At 44.0% G+C, this 19,980-nt stretch overlaps 2 protein-coding genes and 1 non-coding gene across 5 annotated transcripts; 2 read left to right on the top strand and 1 right to left on the bottom strand.

Moving 5' to 3' along the window:
• The first annotated feature begins 3,355 nt into the window (after nt 1-3,355).
• Nucleotides 3,356-13,533, top strand: LOC123123744 (prolycopene isomerase, chloroplastic). Its single transcript, XM_044544341.1, has 10 exons — nt 3,356-3,640; nt 3,763-3,994; nt 4,199-4,309; nt 4,761-4,814; nt 5,094-5,381; nt 5,957-6,148; nt 11,601-11,759; nt 11,893-12,129; nt 12,419-12,774; nt 13,156-13,533. The coding sequence occupies exons 1-9, from the start codon at nt 3,480-3,482 to the stop codon at nt 12,731-12,733; spliced, it is 1,749 nt and encodes a 582-aa protein (XP_044400276.1). The 5' UTR covers nt 3,356-3,479; the 3' UTR covers nt 12,734-12,774; nt 13,156-13,533.
• TRNAH-GUG (transfer RNA histidin (anticodon GUG)) lies at nt 5,583-5,654 on the bottom strand. Its single transcript has one exon. It is a non-coding gene; the product is annotated as a tRNA-His (tRNA).
• A 632-nt stretch (nt 13,534-14,165) lies between the features above and the next one.
• On the top strand, nt 14,166-18,825 carry LOC123123743 (shaggy-related protein kinase kappa). 3 transcript variants are annotated; one of them, XM_044544338.1, is made up of 13 exons: nt 14,166-14,515; nt 14,826-15,131; nt 15,428-15,520; nt 15,606-15,665; nt 15,752-16,024; nt 16,822-16,896; nt 17,074-17,130; nt 17,310-17,450; nt 17,519-17,569; nt 17,655-17,750; nt 17,983-18,066; nt 18,163-18,265; nt 18,508-18,825. In XM_044544338.1, exons 2-13 carry the CDS (start codon nt 14,973-14,975, stop codon nt 18,594-18,596), a joined length of 1,281 nt encoding a protein of 426 aa, XP_044400273.1. In that variant the 5' UTR covers nt 14,166-14,515; nt 14,826-14,972; the 3' UTR covers nt 18,597-18,825. The 3 variants fall into 3 exon arrangements, with proteins under 3 accessions (XP_044400273.1, XP_044400274.1, XP_044400275.1); XM_044544339.1 differs by lacking the exons at nt 14,166-14,515; nt 14,826-15,131; nt 15,428-15,520; ... (2 more) ...; nt 16,822-16,896; nt 17,074-17,130 and having other exon boundaries at nt 17,645-17,750; XM_044544340.1 differs by lacking the exons at nt 14,166-14,515; nt 14,826-15,131; nt 15,428-15,520; ... (2 more) ...; nt 16,822-16,896; nt 17,074-17,130 and having other exon boundaries at nt 17,639-17,750.
• Nucleotides 18,826-19,980: the final 1,155 nt, after the last annotated feature.

Genomic DNA, 19,980 nt, shown 5'->3' with positions numbered 1-19,980 from the left:
ACTTTCTAGAGAGCTCAGTGACGAAAAATATAGTTTCCTCCATTATAACTGATGCGTGAGACAAACCAATTATGTACCTTTGACCTACACAATAAGAAGTGCCTGACTATGAGTATTCACGGAACATGTTGTACATTATTTCTTCACCCACTTTCCCACCCATAGCAAAATCCACACACCTATATAAACCCTTCAGGTGCTAGCCAGTGAATTCCATAGTCTAGACTCCACGCTTACATCTTAGCATGAATATAACAAGTTTTCTTATACATCACAGAAGTTAGACGGCTAGTTATAAGAGCATGTCAATGCTATATTCATCTAATGTAATAGTGGTTCCCAGTGAAGAACATGGCAAAGAACTCTGAGAATGAAAGGCATCAGAAGAAATAACACGCGGAAGGATAAGAAAGTGAGCCGAAGAAATGACAAGTCATGTAGAAGGCGTTTCCAATGCTGTACGATATTATGATATGCTAGGAGCATCGACAGACTCCTACCTTGGCATCCCAGAAATGCTCTTCGTTCTGATCATGGCACTTGTACGGCAATGAGAAGAATGTCGTGGTGTCGCGGATATTTTCAGATGTTTTTGTGGATGTTTTTATAGTCTTAGAAAAGTTCATAGGGACGCCGACCAGCCCAACCTTGACTTGAGTTAATTTCCGTTTCTCGTGCCTTCTTGACTTTTTAAAAGAAATCAATTTATTTTTGTTTTACCTTCTTGTCAAAGAGCTCACCACCAGGCACCAACACCAAGTGAGGTGAGGCGAGAGAGCTCAACCGCTAGGGGAGAGAGGCTGCTGAGGTGCCATGTGTACCCAGCCGCTGCCACGCTCCACTCCCGCTCCCTCTTCCCCACCCAAAACTCGTGACCTTGCCGCGCGAGCCACCTTCGCTTCACAGGCGACGAGACCGCTGGCCCAGATGGCTTCCTCCCGTGTTGGCCTCCAAGGCGCCGCTCCCTCCGCCGCACAGCAACCGCCAGCCTCGCGCGCGCCCAGCAGCCGCAGCCGCCGCCACTTCCATGCCGCACCGTGTCGGCATCGCCTCGCGCTGCCGGGCGGTGGCCACCCCCGCTGGCCCACCTCCACCCGGGTACGTATTAATTGTTACCCAACCACTCGCACCCGCTCTTCTTGAGACATGTACCATAAGACCCCAGTGTGCCATATAAACCGAGGGGTCTGGCTTGTAGATACATATCAGAAATCTCTTTGGTAGTTTACCTGTACTCTGTACATACTCCAACACAATAAAACACATACAAGACGTAGGGTTTTGTCTCTTTGGAGAGCACAAACCTGGGCAAATTTTGTGTCCCTGGTATCATCATCCCATGAAGCCTAGTTTAGGATCCTACCAGGACGTATGCTGGATTTAGCTCCAACATAGGCAGGTATGGAGCACGCATCTGCCCAGCTGTGCTAGCTGTCTGATTGCCCGCGATCCATAAAGTAGTTGGATCCGGCATGAGGCCACAACAAGTTTTAGGTTTTAGTTGCAGAAACATACTCGGTCATAGGTTCTGAAACTTACAATTTTTTCGGATGCTCACACCAAGTTCAGAAGTTGAAACTCAAAAATTATGATTTTGTTGGTCACAGGTTCTAAAACTTATGATTTTATCGATCACTTGTACAAATTTTCAGAACATGAAACTTAACAAAATTTTAAAAACTCATCAAAATGTCTTCAAAATGGATCTAATTTGAAAGCCCTAGTCACCAGAAACGCAAATATGCAAACGGAACTTAATTTGAATTTTTGGTTCAAAAGATATGAAAGATTGTAAATCGAAAGTCAAATGAAAAAGAGGGTTGCGTACCCTCACCCATGCATGCTACAAATCCTCTCCCCTCGCCTACCTAAGCTCAAACCCTTGCAACGCATGCCGCCTTCACATCAACGACGACTAGACCTCCGCTCTGCTGACTTCCCTAGCATGCGGCACCGCGACCAGCCCACCACCAATAGCCACCCTTGTGCATGCCCAGTAGCCACCTCATCCTCTTCAATGTAGACTTAGGGCGATCGCGATCTACCGGGGGGGGGGGGGGGGGGGGGGGGGGGGGGGGGCTAGCCGTGTCGCCCAATCACTCTCGCCAACTCGTTGCCATTCAAACAGTACATGTGCATGCCATGAAAGCTGGTTGTTTAGGCCTCAAGGAAAATCTTCTTTTCACATGTACTCCCTCCGTCCCATAATATAAGAGCGTTTTTTATACTAGTGTAGTGTCAAAAACGCTCTTATATTATGGGACGGAGGGAGTAGTTCATTACTACTTTTACTGCAAGAATAATTTATCTTCTTGAGACATGTTCTAGTGGTGAATCAATTTTTAACTCGACATGTTTTCGTGTCTTTAACTCTTGATAATTGCATCTTATATTTAAATCGGCTACGTATTTTTTGTTCATCTATGCATTTTTTTTTCCGACAAGGCGAGGTTGAACCCTGACCTCTGCACTATGCCCACTTTATGAACAGAACATATTTTCTCAAGAAAGTTTAGATAAAAAGTATCCCCGCAACCTCCTACCAGGGTTTCAACCTCCTTTAACTGATGTGTGAAATAGACCAATTTCATATCACTGACCTACACAAATGAGTTATGTCCGACTCCAGTCTACTGCTTCTGATATGGTACATGGCGTACATTATTTCTTCACCCACTTTCCCACCCATATTAACATCCACTCGCCTATATAAACTCTCAACCTGTTTGATCATGAATTTCATATTCTACACTTCACGCTTACACCTTAGCATGAATACAATAGGTTTTCTTACACATCACAAAGATTAGACGATTAGTTATAAGAGTGTGTCAATGTTATATATTCATTTAATGCTTAAAATAGTGGTTCCCGTCAAGAACACGGCAAGAGCTCTGAGAATGAAAGGTATCAGGATAAATGATATGTTGGAGGGCGACAAAGTGGGCCAAAGAAATGATAACTTGTACAGAAATCCATGACGATAATGTATGGTTTTACGATATGTCAGAATCATCGACATACTCATGCCTTGGCTTCCGGACAGCGCTCCTAGTTGAGTCATTGACACGCGTACACCTTCATAAAATCCATCGTGGCGCGGCGGATATTTTCGATCGTATTTGTGCGCTTTTGTAGGCTGCGAGAAATTGATAGGTCCGCGGACCGTGACTTCAGTCCATTTCAGTTTCTGGTACCTTGTTAAACTGGCTTGTTAAAAAATATAATAATTCATTCTTTATTCTCGTTAAACAGCTTTATTTTTAAATAAAAATCGTTTTTCAATTCTCGTGGAAGATTACGAAGCCAACTAGCAGCAGCAGAGACGAGAGAGCTCAGCCGCAAGTGGAGAGAGGCCACTGAGGCGCCACGTGTACCCAGCCGCTGCCTCACTCACGAGCTGCACTCCAGCTCCCTCTTCCCCACCCAAACCCGTGACATTGCCGCGCGCGCCACCGGCGACGAGACCGCCGGCCTAGATGGCTTCCTCCGCGTTGGCCTCCCCGGCGCCGCGCCCTCCGCCGCCCGGCAACCGCCAGCCTCGCGCGCGCCCAGCAGCCGCCGCTCCAGTGCCGCGCCGTGTCGGCGCCGCCGCGCGCTGCCGGGCGGTGGCCGCCCCCGCCGGCCCCTCGCCACCCGGGTACGTATTAATCACTATTACCCCACCACTCGCACCGGCCCTTCGCCGTTCGAACCGTGTCAGACCTCATCAGGCAATCGCCTCGGCCGTCATCGTCGTCGTCGTCTTTACGTGTGGTTCAGGGTGGCGGAGAGGCCGGAGGCGGACGTGGTGGTGATCGGGAGCGGGCTCGGGGGGCTCTGCTGCGCGGGGCTCCTGGCGAGGTACGGGCAGGACGTGGTGGTGCTGGAGAGCCACGACCGGCCCGGCGGCGCCGCCCACTCGTTCGACGTCAAGGGGTTCCACTTCGACTCCGGCCCCTCGCTCTTCTCCGGCTTCCAGTCCAGAGGGCCCCAGGCCAACCCCCTCGCCCAGGTCATATATACTCCATTGATTGCTTCCTTCCTCTGCAAACACCAACAGAACAAAAATTGGGAAAACATTTCAGAGAAATTTACTGTCTGAAGACTTAACTGAACTAATCAACAGAGCAAAACTGTCTGTACTAAATGCAGAAATTGTGGTGAGAGCTCGATGAATCGGCTGGTCTGATGCAATGATTATTAACTGGCCTTGCAGGTCCTGGACGCGCTAGGCGAATCGGTTCCGTGCGCCTCGTATGACTCCTGGATGGTTCATGTCCCTGAAGGACAGTTCGAGTCGCGGATAGGGCCGACTGATTTCCTCAAGGTTCAGTTAACTTGTAGCACATGCCAGACTATGCTTGGTTAATTTGCAGTGAATTGTTCCGGATTCATAGATGTTGTTCAGTGAATTGTTCAGTTAACTTGTATGCTGCTTGGTCGGCAGGATGAGTCTGAAATTTGCTAATAAGCATGACTTAGTTGGTTGCTTTCTGCCTATGAAACTTAGTAGTGCACTTTGTTTGATGTTGTATGTTACCCTTTGTTTGTATCCCAATGCTTCTACTCTGCTTGGAGTGGCACATACCATACTCTGCTTGGTTAATTTGCAGTGAATTGTTCCGGATTCATTGATATGATGTTATCTGATTGGTCGGCAGGATGAGACTATGAAACTTAGTAGTGCTGTATCGCTGCACTTCTGTTTGATGTTTTAGGTTACTACCCTTTGTTTGTACCAGGATGCTCTAGTCATAGTAGTGATTTTCTTCTTGCAGGACCTTGAGACTTATGTTGGTCTTGACGCAACCCGGGAGTGGCAAAAGCTTCTAGTGAGTTCCCCACTGCATTCGATCTTCAGTTTCTTAGCAGAACAAGTTTTTTCAGCTGTACCTAGAGTCCTAGACACACTGAACTAATGAAAAACACACATGGTGCCTAATGGTTAATGTATTGCTTCTTCCTGCCTAATGGTTATCATGCAAATTTGAGCAAGTATGACAATTCAAATGCAAGGACAAATAGGTCCCAAAAAAAATGTGATTAGTTTACCATGTTACTGTTATGTACCCTTGAAACCTCTGCTAACACAGTATCAAAAACGATCTCAGGATGCAGTTATTCCTATATCTGCAGCTGCGATGGCTCTGCCTCCGCTCTCCATCCGAGGCGATCTGGGCATCCTTTCCACAGCAGCTGGTAGATACGCACCTTCTCTGTTGCAGTCCTTGATAAAAATGGGGCCTCGGGGAGCCCTCGGCGCCACGAAACTGCTACGCCCGTTCTCGGAGATTGTCGACTCGCTGGAGCTGAAAAATCCCTTTGTCCGGAACTGGATCGACCTCCTGTGCTTTCTGCTCGCGGGCGTCAAATCCGACAGCGCGCTTTCTGCAGAAATGGTAAGCTGGATTTCCACCAGGTTCATTATCCTGCTTCACTTGTGTGCTTTGTCCAAAATAAACTCGTGTCCCGAACATAACATGCATGAAAATGAACTGTACTAGAAAGTAGAAACGAAATAAATTTATAAAGTAACAAAAACAGAACTGATTTTTTGTGTGTGTTTCTTATAGAAAGGCAAAAATAAAAAGGATTGAATGTGTGGCTGCTGGGATTCGAGCCCAGGTCTCCACGGCCACAACGTGGAATTCTCACCACTAAACTACAGCCACATCTTGTGATGTTATCCTGTAGGTTTCTGACATATTATGCCAGTCGTGGATGGCATTCATCTGCTATATTGTTCATGACAGAGGCCCCTGCTCCATGAATAAAATTGTGTCTGGATATTTGAAATTGGATCCATGGGCCTTTTTAACTTGTGATACTTAGCTTTTCCACATCACATCAACCTTTACCTCTAATTAATAATTGGCGGCTCTGTTGAACACTCCCTTGAAATTCACCTATATATATTCTGAAATACACAATTCTGAGGATTTGTGTTCATCATTTGGTCTAACTACAATGTCAGGTTTATATGTTTGCAGAATGGTACAAGCCAGGATGCAAGCTGGAGTACCCTCTGGGCGGGAGTGGAGCGATAATCGATGCCCTCGTACGGGGTATCGAAAAGTTCGGTGGAAGACTTGCTCTTAATTCTCATGTGGAGAAGATTTTGATCGAGAACGGTCGGGCTGTTGGCGTCAAGCTACGAGGTGGACAGGTAAGCCGCTCCAGAGGGTACCGTTTTATTGCCAAATATATGAAGTATAATATTAGTTCATGGGAATTAACAGCTTGACAATTATTAGTAAGTCTTTGATTCAGATGACATATATTTCATAATATCTTCAAGATGCCAAAATTCCTCGAGTCAGATGGTACAGTACAAAATGCAATAATTAATACAGCCTGTTAGTGGCAGGAAACTACATGCTCCAAATCTTCTAAGCCACTGGCCCAATTCTTGATAGATTGAAATGTCCTTGCCTCAAACAACCAAATCATCAGCTTGCTCCAACGTCAAAGTCCAAGAACTCGGCTAATCACCTCTGTATCTTTCTTTGCGCCCCTTCAGGAGTCGGATAAGCAAAGCCGTTTACTGAGCAATAGCAGGTGATACACTTAGTTATCCCTAGTTTCTTATCTCTTGAGTCAAAGGAACATAAACCGCCAAGATGTTCACAAGTTCCCTTCAAAACGAGCAAAGTGAAATTACTGTTAGAAAAAAGATGTGGAGCAAGAGCAAGAATGTCTTTCTTATGTCCACATTAGAAGCTTGCCTTGGGTATCACGTTGTGTTCTTCGGCAGTTTCCATCTTCTTCTTCAGAAAATATGTATATAGCTCAATATCTCCTGGAAACTGGGGGGGGGGGGGGGGGGGGAAATTAACAACACTGCTTATGGACCCTTATAACACTAAAAAAAGTCGAGAGATTTTACAGAACAGAACTTAGTTACCAGCTTATCGACCTCGTTACAGATAATCCTTTTTTAGGTACCGTCCTTGATGCTTTTCTTTGGAGGTGACTGTGTTTTGTTATACGCAACAAAACTTGAATTAGAATATTTCCAAATCATAAACAGACAATAAAATGCAAATTTGGAGAAATTTGAGCAAATAGATGAATTGTGTAGGTATGCATGGATTTAAGATTATTTGTTCAAAGCCAATTTGTCAATGATTAATATGATATCTCAATTTCCACCAAATAATAATCTGAAAAGCTTGTTATGTTAAGTACATTTTCAATCCTCGCGCGTCAAAAGTTTGAAAGTGTACAACTAGATCCCAATTTAAATTTAGCTTCTGTTTAAATGATAAATAAGTTGCAAAGAACTAAATGACAACGAAAGATAGCTCTGACAAAAAGCAACCTCAAAGATAGAAATGCCACAAAGTGCTACTCTTAAGTCTTAAGTATTTTCACATCTCATCTAAGGATATATGTACAAAATGCCTTTCCTGAAAACTCCCTATAAGACAGGATAGCAAACATGTATTTACCGCCTAAGCACTGATGCATTGGAGGAATTGAAAGAGTCATATTAATCAGAAGATAGGGTCCGTATGGTTTCTAAACATAACAAAGCCTATAAATTTGTTCTATGGAGGAATTAGGCTTCATCAGGAACATAGGGTCCGTTTGGTTTGCTACCAACATGAGAGAAGCATTACCAAACTTTTGGGGCATTTCCAAATGTTAGTGCCAAACCAAGTGGAAGCCATTTTTATTGGCTTGCCAAGGCAAAAGTTGGCACTACACCAAGCAAACCAAACATATGCATGTTTTGCTTTAATTTTCATGAATAAATAGCTCAAATCGCTTGACAAGATAAATTCATGGTAAACACATGAGACCACGGCAAAAGAGTTGTTCGAGGAAAGTGTTGTATGCTATGGAGGAAACACAAAATTCTAACATCAGAAGAACGATATTGATTAAAAGGGTCATTTGCTCTTGTTGGGAAAATAAATAAATGATAAGCTTTGAATGCTACCTTAGCACCAGTAAGGTCAATAAGATGATCAACCTGAAAAGTATATGCAGAACAATTAACTCCATAATGTGCAATATTGAGTGTAAACAAATATTAAATGGATGGTAATAATACATGTGAACCAGTACCGTATCTTGTACAGTAGATTCACAATCCTCCAAATCTAGACCAGCAAACTCAGTAAGATCGTAGACCAATTGAACTTTTTCTTCTCGGATTTGATCGATAATATCTTGACGGTCCTTTCTTTTAATGAGAAGTTCATGCACAACATAGTAATACAACTGATGCCTCTGCCCCATCTTCTCCAGATGCTCCATGAGTTGTAAGCACTCGTCGACAGCAATCTTAATTTGGAAAAATAGCATTTTATTGAAAAGTTTATTTGCCATGACGATAGCCTTAGCGAGCACCCCATCTCTGGTCTCTCTATACCTCGCTGACTCCATTAGCTTGTCAAAAAACTCGATGTATTGCAAATCACCATCCAGGGTGGTAGGTTCAATATAATTACAGCATGGAGAGGAATACTGTCAACACAAAAAACATAGAAAGCTAAGACTCCAAATGCGGTACATTACATTCAATCAATGCATATATGAAATTAAGTGATAGTTGGAGGAAAGATCTAGATGTGTACCTACCTCCCCAGTAAATTGGTGGAAGAAGTGCGAATAGGACTTTGCTTTGATGCCATCACGGATGGCATGATAGTAGTATGTCATGGTGCGAGTGAAGTCGGCACGTAGCTCCTCCTTGGCTGCCTGGCAATTGAAGAGGCTCTCTTCTGAATTTTGAGACTCTTTCAGATGGTACATGTCCAAACGAACACGAAGAACTTCATCACTGGTGAAGAGCGGCTGTGGTGAATCCACCTTCTCCCCGAGACTCACGTCCAAAGCTGATCCCATGTTGTGACGCCATTCCCCTTGTTGGCAATCAGCAACATTGCTTGCTTCCTCTTCGCCCCTTTCCCTTTGTCGATCTAGTATGTGGCATGGGTGACCACGGTTTGCTCGACACTTTATTATAATCTATTCCATCGTATTCATTCGCCTTAATCTCCTCCTCGTCTTCCTCCCAGGGATACTTGCATTTATTCGTATAGAAGGGGATGTCACGGAATTCAGCAAGAATGTCCGTAATTGGCAGGTTTGTAGGATAACTAGGACCCGCATCATGAGCCACCAAAGTTTCCTTCTCCATCTCTGATCAACACACGCGAAGCAACACAAAACATCATTGCTCAGCTCCAAATAGCATAATCCTCAAAAGAGGCCATACAGAAATAGCTATTGGAACAACATGGACACATGATTGATTTTTAGACATCTAGTTAATTGAGAGTTTGGATTCACATCATCATAGTGTTAGACAGCACACAGCTTCTGATCACACATTGACACAAGTGAACAAATCTATAGAGGTTCTTCAAAATACATGCTAGATTACCATTACTGTTCTGAATAAATAGTACTCCCTCTGTACCAAATTGCCGGTATAGGGCTATGACAAGTTGCATCTCCACATATATATACATTGACAACAAATAAAAAAATCTTTATGCCTCCTGGAGAGGCAGCATCGTGCATGAATGCAAACTGTATAAAAGTAGCCTTCTTAGAACTAAAATTACATAAGAAAGCAAGGCATCATAGCAAGAGCCAACAGCAAACAATGCGTGAGGCCTTGGATTATCGGCGATATCCGGCTACTATATATTACCGGTAGCGTGCTACAGAATCATCAATTGATCCTGATAAGATGGAATCTAATGTAGTCAGTGGCAACATGGGCCATAAAGAATGCAAAATAATCGAGCTAGGTTTCAAGTAGTAACAAGATCAAAAAGCATGTGTGTGTGTGTGTGTGTGGGCGTTGGAGATTCGGAAAGCAGGCTACCTTGTACAGCACTGGAGATTCACAGGAGCGGCGAGGGGATGAATCTGCCGGGAGAATCCAATGACGGTAGTGGTGGCGAAAAGACGAGGAGTCGGAGTCTCTCGGAGGAGGAAAACAGCGGTGAAGGGCCGGCCGGGGTGGCGCCGGTGAAGGGCCCAAAGACGGCGGAGGCGGCTCAACCTAATTAAGCAGTCGAATAGAACAGAGGTGAGAGACGAATTCTTACGGGATTACAATTACCGGGTGAGGTGTCAATACATGGCTGGGAATCAGAGGGGAAGGGGGCCCACAGTAAAAATCAATACTAGGAGACTAATATTTTAGTATCCAATAACGGAAATAGTAACTCGCGAACGTTCGCCTGGGAGCAACTGCAGCGAATGACTAAACTGCCACACGATCTTGATCCTACGGTGCAGATTGGATGACTTTTTTACACTCAAAATAAAAAAGGGTTTTTATCATTTATGCCATTAGTTGTGTCCCACTACTCAGTTTTGCCATTAGAAATTGCTACTACTCAAAAATGCCATCGTTTCATGAGTTGCTTGCTCAAAAATGCCATCGTTCCATTAGCTGTTTGCTCAGAAATGCCATTAGACATCGTTATTTTCAGGTCAAACTCGTTGACCATGTTATATGATGAAAATACCCCTATACCCACATGTCAGCTCTCGCTATCTCACAATGATAAGTTTGGATCCCACTTGTCAGGAGTAATTAAGCGAATAATTTTAGAGAAAATAAGAATGCTATTGGGATCAAGTGGGACCCACACTTTATTGTAGTGAGATAGAGGGAAAGCTGACATGTTGTTATATAGGTATTTTGGTCATTATGACATGGCAAACGGGATTTGAGCTGACAATAATGGTGTCCAGTGGCATTTTTGAGCATGTGCCTAACGAAGCGATGGCATTTTTGAGCAGTTGAAATTCCTAGTGGCAAAACTGAGTAGTGAAACACAATCAATGGCATAAATAATAAAAACCCAAAAAAGGAAAGTGCCATGGCAGTTTTGCAAAAAAGAAGCCCAGTTTCCTGAAATATACTGAAACTGTCAGACGAACGTTCGCAGATGCCATCTCTTGTGGCCAAAGTTCCTGATATGCAACCCATGCCAAAACACTACTCCTTCCGCTAGTGTACAAGTCACTTTACAAAACAAATAACTCCAAAACACTTAGGCGTGGTGCAGTAATCCACCTGACGTTTCGACATTACTAATAGAATGTGGGGGTGCTTAGATTAGACTACCAAATGACATGCAGTGGTTAGTTCATGATGCAATGCTATTAATTCAAATAACATTAAGTTCTCTCGTTTCCCTCCTCCGGTCAAGGTGCAACCTAAGATGACTTTTCACTAGACGAAGTAGTAAGGATGTAGCTCCTCAGATTCAAATATCTTTACTTAGAAGTACTGTTCTATAAGTATCTTATTGGTGCCAAAAATCTTTCAATACTAATAAGGTACAAGTCCACAATAGCCAATACAATATGGTATCATCCCTCCCAAGCAAACTAAGTGCTATCTTCTCTACCACTAGATATCCATCCCATTAAGATTCAGGCCTTTGCCACCTTTTGCACTAGCTAGTGGCAGACCATGCAAATCTTGTAGGCCAAGACGAGCGACCTCCTTGTCTCATGCATCTGTTTCCAAGTGCCATGCATGATTACCTTTTCCCTCATATTGACTTCCATCATGCTTGAAACATCGATACGGCCGCTGAAATCCTGTCATGAATGAAATGTTTTCCTCTTTGCAGATCGTACGTGCGAAGAAAGCGGTCGTTAGCAACGCATCCATGTGGGACACCTTGGGTCTTGTTCCACCAGACGCCGTCCCGAGATCATACCAAGATCAAGTGAAGGCGACCCCCCAGTGCGATTCGTTCATGCACCTCCACCTGGGTTTCGACGCAGAGGTTGCTTATTTTGGTTGCCATGCTCATATATATGCTTCATCCTAACAAATTATGCTGATAGTGATGTCTATTTCCATATTTGCTTAGTCGGTGCATTTTCTCGCTGTAACCATGTATTTAACTGGACCAACAGTGTGTCAAGGAGGACCTCGGGATCCATCACATCGTGGTCAACGACTGGGACAAAGGGGTCGACGGCGAGCAGAACGTGGTGCTGATATCGGTCCCCAGCGTTCTCAGCGAGGGCCTGGCGCCGCCTGGGAAGCACATCCTCCACGCGTACACGCCGGGGACGGAGCCTTTCGGCCTGTGGGACGGACTCGACCGGAAGAGCGCCGCGTACCGGAGCCTGAAAGAGGAGCGTTCCGAGGTACTAATATGCAACATACTACTAGTAGGAATGTAGTATTGCTACTCTTCTAGTAATCCACATAGTAGCTTTGTTCCCATGGTCTCTTGGAATCAGCACCTAGATAGAAATCGATGCACTTTACCACTTTTAACATCCTTTGGAGCTCCTTTAGTCCAAAGTTTAGCAAAAAAACTCCTTTCACAAAAGTTAAGCAAAAGTTCTCCTTTTTACTGGCCATGAGCTGCTGTTACCTGCTGTCTGTCTTAACCAACTTTGTAGTAATGCAAATGCAAACTTTTCCTTGCAGGTGATGTGGAAGGCGGTGGAGCTGGCCCTGGGCCCGAAGTTCAGCCGGGAAAAGTGCGACGTGAAGCTGGTCGGCACGCCGCTGACGCACAAGCGGTTCCTCCGGCGGAACCGGGGCACCTACGGCCCGGCCATCAAGGCCGGGGAGGCGACGTTCCCGGGGCAGGCGACGCCGGTCCCGCAGCTCTTCTGCTGCGGCGACTCCACCTTCCCCGGGATCGGCGTGCCCGCGGTGGCCGCCAGCGGGGCCATCGTCGCCAACACGCTCGTCTCCGTGGCGCAGCACTCGGAGCTCCTCGACGCTGTCGGCATCTGACCGGTGACCGTGCCCGGTGCAGGACATGGTCTGGTAAAGTGGTAAGTTAGGCACATGCTTGATTACTATAGAACTTTGCTTGGAGTCCAGCTGTGATGAATCAGCTTCTCACAGCGCACACACACACACCAGCACTTTGCACTTTACAGTGGCATGTAAGAACTGTAGTATAGCTGCCCTGGCTGGCATTGACCCCGGTCAGCGAGCACGATGAGCATGATGGGGATGAGCAGGGCAGGGCAGGGCAGCTATCTTTTCTTTGTTGGTGGAACTTTTTGTGGTGCTCCTTTTTGTTGCTGCCACTTGTTTCTTGGGCAAAGTTATGTGTGTGGCTGCAGCTGCATTGCGTTATGACTTTGCTTGCTTGTGTTAAGTATCATCAGTTTATTACTGTACATCAAGTTTCTCTCCCTGCATTGCAGGCAGGCAAGCAAGCGAGCAGAGCTGTGGAGAACCATGCAACATTTTATTCAGTGGAGTATAAAGATACAGGGAAAAAGAAAGCAGCTTATTGCTCGGTACTGCACATGAGAAGATTTAATCAGCACATACAGAAGAGACTACAGGCAGAGTTTTCTTGTGTACTACCTCTGTAACTTGATATAAGACGGTTTTTTTTTACTATGACAGTGTCAAAAAACGTTATATATTTTGGTACAGACTGTACAGTATACAGAGGGAGTAGTTTGCAAAAGAAAAGGAAAAAAACATGGTTCAGAATGTAGATAAAGTGTTACATGATGTCTGTACATCACTGATTGTTCAGGTATAATACTACTACACGACATGGAGTTCCAGCACAGAATAATGCCGCCTCTGACAGTCCTGTTTCTTTTTTTTCGAAAAGGGGGGCTTCCCCGGCCTCTGACAGTCCTGTTTCTACCGACAGTTGTGTGGCACCACACCTCTTCCATGCAGCCTTGTGTCCACTTCGGATCACAATGTGTTTGGATTTTGTGTTGAATATTTATAGAATTGGATGCTGTGTGTACTTGAAGGCTTGTTTCACAGAAGAATCATTATCTCTCCTGCAAAGCAGAAAAAGCTATACTTGTCTTTTTTGTCTTTCAGAAAATGCCTGCCTTTTTCCACACCTGTATCTTTTCAGGGACTGCACACTTAACGCCAGTTGCATCACTGAGGACATAGTAATATCCAAAAATACTCCCCCTGTAAAGCGATCTAAACACTCTTGTAGTGCGTATTTCTTTAGGGAGGGAGTATTAAGCATTTCACTGTCAGTTTAAATGGCACTAAAGAAATGCGATAATCCTTTCACATCACAGGTCACTCCCAGGTAAATAAATAAATATCCCATCTAGTATTATCCATCCATCAGCCAATCCACCAATTTTTCGCTGCGAAATTGACCGCAAATAAAAGGTGTCACCTTCACAGTTCTTCAGAGTCTCAGTCCCAGTTTGTTTCTTTCTTCCTTCCTTTCTTTCTGTCAGGTTCACTTCACATGCTCACCATCACCTCCTCCTCCTCCTCAACTATTTTTCTACTGCATGCCAATAATGTTGAGTGCCAGAAAAAGAATAGTTTGGAAGGTACAAGGGGAGGAGGTAGCAGCCGCCCCCTGCCCTCCACTCACTCGTCAGTCACCATTACCTACTGGCCGGCCGGCCCGGTGACCGTCTCCCCCCTCCGGCGCCCCGAGACCAGCGGTTCGTCCAGGGAGAAGAATCGCGGGAACCGTGCGTGGAACCGCTGAGGGGCTGCGGCCTGATCTGCTCCAGAATTTTCGGCCTTCGATCTCCCCGGCAGGTTCGGTTTCAGGTAATGGTTCTTGGATTCTCTGATCCCGCCGGAAATAAAAGTTCATCTTTTAATGCCCGCGCCGGCCTGGTCTGCCGCTGGTTCGACCCAATTGTCGAGACGCTGGATTCGAGTTTATCTCTGAGGATCTTAGTCCAATTTTGATAGGGATTGGTCCCTCGCGATTTGGAGAGGGTCGCTGGTGTTTTTATCCAGTGGATCTTCTTGGTCTCTGGGTTCGGCATATGTTTTTTTTCTGGAGATGTGTACTCTGACTGAAGAATTATGACTTGTCTGCGATTTAATCTTGAACGGATTTTTTGGTGGGCAGCCGTTATTGGAGCAGATGGTGGAGGAAGCTGCAATGGCAGTAGGCTGATCCTTGTGCTGCCAATAAGATGAGCCCTCTGCTGTTTGCAGACGCTGACCTTGGTGATGTCCATTAATTCGGTAAATTTCCTCACCAATCAGCTGGGAGATGGCGTACTCTGGACAGAGGCATGCCGGTGCCGCCGGGAGCTCGTCGCGGCAGGGGAATGGCTTGAAGGGGCAGGCCAGCTCAGTTGAGTTCCTAGGAAGGGGGATGGTGGGGATGCAGCTCAGAGATGCAAAGCCAGATGATGCTGATGATGAAAGGGTAGGTTGATTGGTCACTATTCCTGTTTGATTGACTTGTTGCTCAACTAATTGTACTGTTTGAGGTAGAATGAACAATTTATCAGTAATCACTGTATTTAGTCTACGATGAAATGGTGCTGCGTGATTCTGCTCTGCCGCAGATTTGCGGTGTGTTCTAGAACCTGGGAACGCAGTTTTATGCTCTGGCTTTGCTCTGTTATGCCTCATGTATACTCACAGCAAGCCTAGGGAAAATTGTTGACCAACATTGCAACTTGTTTTACTAGATAAAGTGACTCGATTCTTCATTTGCAGGACAATGAGCCAGATGTGGTTGCAGATTCTGGTTCTGAAGCTGGTCAAATAATTGCAACCACAATCCGTGGTCGAAATGGTCTGCCTAAACAGGTACGGGCGATGCTATATTCATCTTGACAATCTATATGTTTTGCTGTGAAATTACAGTTTGCTGATATGGTGGTTAATGAAACAGTGCGTCAGTTACATCGCAGAACATGTGGTTGGAACTGGTTCTTTTGGGGTTGTATTTCAGGTAAACTTCTGGCCTTTGCGTTGTCTAAGCTGGTCTATGCACAACTGATAGTTGAAGGCATATAATCTGTTATTGTCAATTTCCAGGCCAAATGTCGAGAAACGGGAGAAGTCGTTGCCATCAAAAAGGTTCTTCAAGATAAGCGCTACAAAAACAGGGAATTGCAAATTATGCATATGCTTGACCATCCGAACATTGTTGGTCTTAAGCATTACTTCTTCTCAACCACTGAAAGGAATGAGCTTTATCTTAATCTTGTCCTTGAGTTCGTGCCAGAGACAGTAAACCGGATGGCAAGACAGTACAACAGAATGAATCAAAGAGTGCCCCTCATTTATGTCAAGCTATACACTTATCAGGTCTGGCCTGACCTGGCAGTTATTTTTCTGATCGATGTTATGCACAATTGTCCTCCATCTTTATTTATTTTTACAAAACTATTTTAGTGTTAATCTTAGCACTAGGCATACTTGTTACCAAAATTATCTACATGCTGTCATGTGGAACTCATGGTATATGATATGTTCCCTAATTAGTTGCAGCATTTTTCTGTCCTCATGCCTGCTCGAAACTTATTGTTCCAATAGTTGAGTACTGTATTGGGACCTATCTGGAAGTTTCAGATTAGTTATTCACATTGATGGCTTCACTAAGAAAATAAAATAAATGTTGAGACTTTCAAACATACTGAACCAGCCTGTCAGTTCTGCTGTCTTTGGATTTATGTATGCTTAATTAACCACAAGGTGCTATTTTCTAAATGTATATTATACAGGCGATGGCATACTATCCATATTTTTTAGCGAGATAAGTACTTGTAAATCTTTCATGGTAGTATGAAGGTTATCTCTAGGGACTACGATAAATCCTGTACTGTATAACTGATGAATCACACACTAAAGGACCCTAATTATTTACATGCCTCAGCTAATCCTGTAGTTCTGCTGATTTTGTTCTTATAACAGATAAAAAATTATTTTGAGTTCTGCCATACATCTGTTAGCTTTCTGTTGTTGTTCAGGTCAGAATTATAATGTCCCGGCAATGCAACAGAATTGTTCCTTTAGTTGTCCTTTAGTATTGAGTATTGATTAGCACACAATGTGATTGTTATAGGTCATCTTATCATTGTTCCTGTAATCCTATAACTTTGCAGATATGCCGAGCACTTGCTTATATACACAACTGTGTTGGCATCTGCCACCGTGATATCAAACCACAGAATGTTCTCGTAAGATTATTAACCCTCTTTTCTATGCTTAATATATTGTGCTATATATATCTTCCCTCGAATCCCTCTGAATTGTTTGGCCAGTTGAGCTTTCTTTACATCAGGAAGAACAGTTACTAATTATATTTGAAGAACCACTAATACATTTTTACTAACCCAGTAAGCTTTCCACTGTAGGTTAACCCACATACACACCAGCTCAAAATATGTGATTTTGGCAGTGCAAAGGTCTTGGTAAGTTATCTTCTATATTAGGTTTTGAAATTTAAATGCACGAGTCCTGCTGATTTTGAAAAGAGCATGCTAAACTTTCTTGATAATAGGAATAAAAAAAGGTGTGCACTTACGCCAGTAACCTACCCGGACATGGTGATTTCTAAATTGTTTTGATGTAATGTTTTGAATATATGCAGGTCAAGGGAGAGCCAAATATCTCCTACATATGCTCAAGATACTACCGAGCACCAGAACTCATATTTGGTGCAACTGAATATACTACAGCCATTGATTTGTGGTCCACAGGCTGTGTGATGGCAGAGCTGCTTCTTGGACAGGTTTTGTTCACGAATATAGTCATTTCTTTTTTCTCTCTACCTTCTTCTCATAATATTCATCCATGCAGCCACTCTTTCCTGGGGAAAGTGGAGTTGATCAGCTGGTTGAGATTATCAAGGTGAAAACTTATATGACATCTTAAACTGTTCTGTCCTGAGACCTGTATTCTTTACAATGACATGTTCAGTCATAGTGCCTTGCAGGTCTTGGGTACTCCAACAAGGGAAGAGATCAAGTGCATGAATCCAAACTACACGGAGTTCAAGTTCCCACAAATTAAGGCTCACCCATGGCACAAGGTAATTTGCATATTATGTCTGCCATGCTTGATTAGTGGCTGCTTGGTGTGCACAGTAGCTGTTCGATTTGGTGCATACTTTTGGAAAAATTGACTGCCGTGCTGTTAAATAGTGAGACATAATAATCGGCACAGAAGTCATTTTGATGTCATCTATACGTTTCAGGCGCAAAATTAAATCAACATACTTTCTCATGGTTCCTCTGTTACCTCAAAATTTTCTTTTTATTCAGGTTTTTCAGAAAAAGCTTCCACCTGAAGCAATGGACCTTGTCAGCAGGTTTCTCCAATACTCGCCAGATCTTCGGTGCACTGCTGTAAGGCCACACGATCATTTTCTTATGTTGCCTTCCAGATTGCAGATTGATACACTATGAGCTCGTTTATGTTCTAACCATGGAGCCATTCTTCAGATGGAAGCCTGCATGCACCCGTTCTTTGATGAGTTGAGAGATCCAAACACCCGTCTACCTAACGGTCGCCCTCTTCCTCCCCTCTTCAACTTCAGATCTCAAGGTAGTGTAACTGAATCTAAATAGCAGTAGCAGCAGTCAAACCTTCACATTCGGCGATTCGCTTCTTGCCTATCTTGGTTGCCATAGGCTTTGCCTTCTTGCTGCATTTGTCATGCTTTCTCCAACACCTTTGGTGTGTCGGTAGCTACATTTACCTTCAGTCTTCCTAGTTCAGAAATGCACCTATCTGCATCTAGTAAACTGCTCTCAGCTGAATCAGTCCATTTTATGTGCCATTCGCAGAGCTAAACGGTATACCTCCGGAAGTCGTCGAGCGCCTGGTTCCGGAGCATGCGAGAAAGCAGAACCTGTTCATGGCGCTCCGCACCTAGTTTTCGCATGTCCTCTCCGTGTTTTTTCGCGTTGTTTGGTGCCTGGACTCTGGAGGGAAGCTTGTAAATTGAGCTGTAGCTTTGTGTGGGTGCAAGCACTGGTGTAGTAGAGTTGCCCCAGGGTGCATGTGAGGTTTGCAGGCTTGATGGTTGATGTGTATAGATGATTTGGGGTTTCTGGAAGTTTCTTGCTTGGATGAATTGATGCAATCAAAATCGTTCAGAAACATATACTCTCTTTATTTTTCATAGTTATTACGACCAATGCCTTTAGGCTTCATCAGTTTACTCTTCACAGAAGGGAATATGTGTGTTGGTAGTTGAAATTCAATTTTTTCTTCATTTGTTTTAGAAAAAAAAAACACTAGGAGCATCAGAAGTTTTTTTAGCGTGTTACTATGGTTTATTCAAACTAGATGATACCCCGCGCGTTGCTGCGGAAATTTGCAGTCCTGCATAGGAATAAAACTTATAGTGAGAAATAATGGTATGAGAACCTTTTATGGAATTTCAGTACTAAATACTTGTTTTTTGAACATTTTATGGAATAATATGAGAAATCAGATTCTTATGAAAGAAGTCAAGCAAAATTGTCTATTACATAGTATCTCTCCATATTTGCTTAATTAAACTGTATCATTAACACAGAATATAAGGAACATATAGTTTGATGAGATTTTATTTACAATAATTCAATATAATAGGATATGATCCTCTATTAGAGTGCATCGCAGTAAAAAAAACACCAAAGAAATTTCATCTTAATTGATGATCCTTGAGGTGTAATGCACCAAATCGGTATTATGTTGCATTGTCCACCATGATCCAGTTTTGAGAGAATAACCAAGGTTTACAAAAATGGTATGGTTCCTAAGTAGGACATCATATACACTCCATTTTGTGACGTACTTTTCTAATAGGCTGCCAGCCAACATGGAACAACTAAACCAAATGATGATCATAATGGGCCATATATACTTGATCGTCTGAGCAAGGAGGAACCATTTAGACTATGAGTGCCATCAAACCAGAACAATCATAGGGGTCATTCCTTTTGGCCGCTCGTTTTCTATTTTCACTAGTGCATGAATCGTGGGAGTGGAGGTCGAATCATCACAACCACGAGGACGGGAGACTCCCCTTTAATAGTAGAGACTAGCCAAACGGGTATGCACCCTGCGACCTTGTAGCACGAACCGTGAGTACTTTGAGGTTGGGAGTGTGTACTCCTAGGCTCACCTCGATGGGGATGGACACCGGCGACAACGTCTATAGATGGGGGTGGAGCCCGGCAACAACGTCGAGGTGGTGGTGCAGCGGCTGCGGCCAAATGGAGGTTGCTGGCGGCGCAGATCAGGGCAAGGGCAGTGGGGTGAGGTGGAAT

Source organism: Triticum aestivum, chromosome 5D, assembly GCF_018294505.1.
Source record: "Triticum aestivum cultivar Chinese Spring chromosome 5D, IWGSC CS RefSeq v2.1, whole genome shotgun sequence".
NCBI lineage: Eukaryota > Viridiplantae > Streptophyta > Magnoliopsida > Poales > Poaceae > Triticum > Triticum aestivum.
Note: the sequence above shows the minus strand (reverse complement) of the source record. Positions and strands in the feature narration are given on the sequence as shown.

Excerpts from the sequence above, each read along its gene's own strand:
- LOC123123744 (XM_044544341.1), top strand. The coding sequence starts at position 3,480 with ATGGCTTCCTCCGCGTTGGCCTCCCCGGCGCCGCGCCCTCCGCCGCCC. Across the intron at positions 5,382-5,956 it reads GCGCGCTTTCTGCAGAAATG|GTTTATATGTTTGCAGAATG; the intron begins GTAAGCTGGATT and ends CTACAATGTCAG. Across the intron at positions 11,760-11,892 it reads ACCTGGGTTTCGACGCAGAG|TGTGTCAAGGAGGACCTCGG; the intron begins GTTGCTTATTTT and ends CTGGACCAACAG.
- LOC123123743 (XM_044544338.1), top strand. The coding sequence starts at position 14,973 with ATGGCGTACTCTGGACAGAGGCATGCCGGTGCCGCCGGGAGCTCGTCG. Across the intron at positions 16,897-17,073 it reads TCAAACCACAGAATGTTCTC|GTTAACCCACATACACACCA; the intron begins GTAAGATTATTA and ends TTTCCACTGTAG. Across the intron at positions 17,131-17,309 it reads TTGGCAGTGCAAAGGTCTTG|GTCAAGGGAGAGCCAAATAT; the intron begins GTAAGTTATCTT and ends GAATATATGCAG.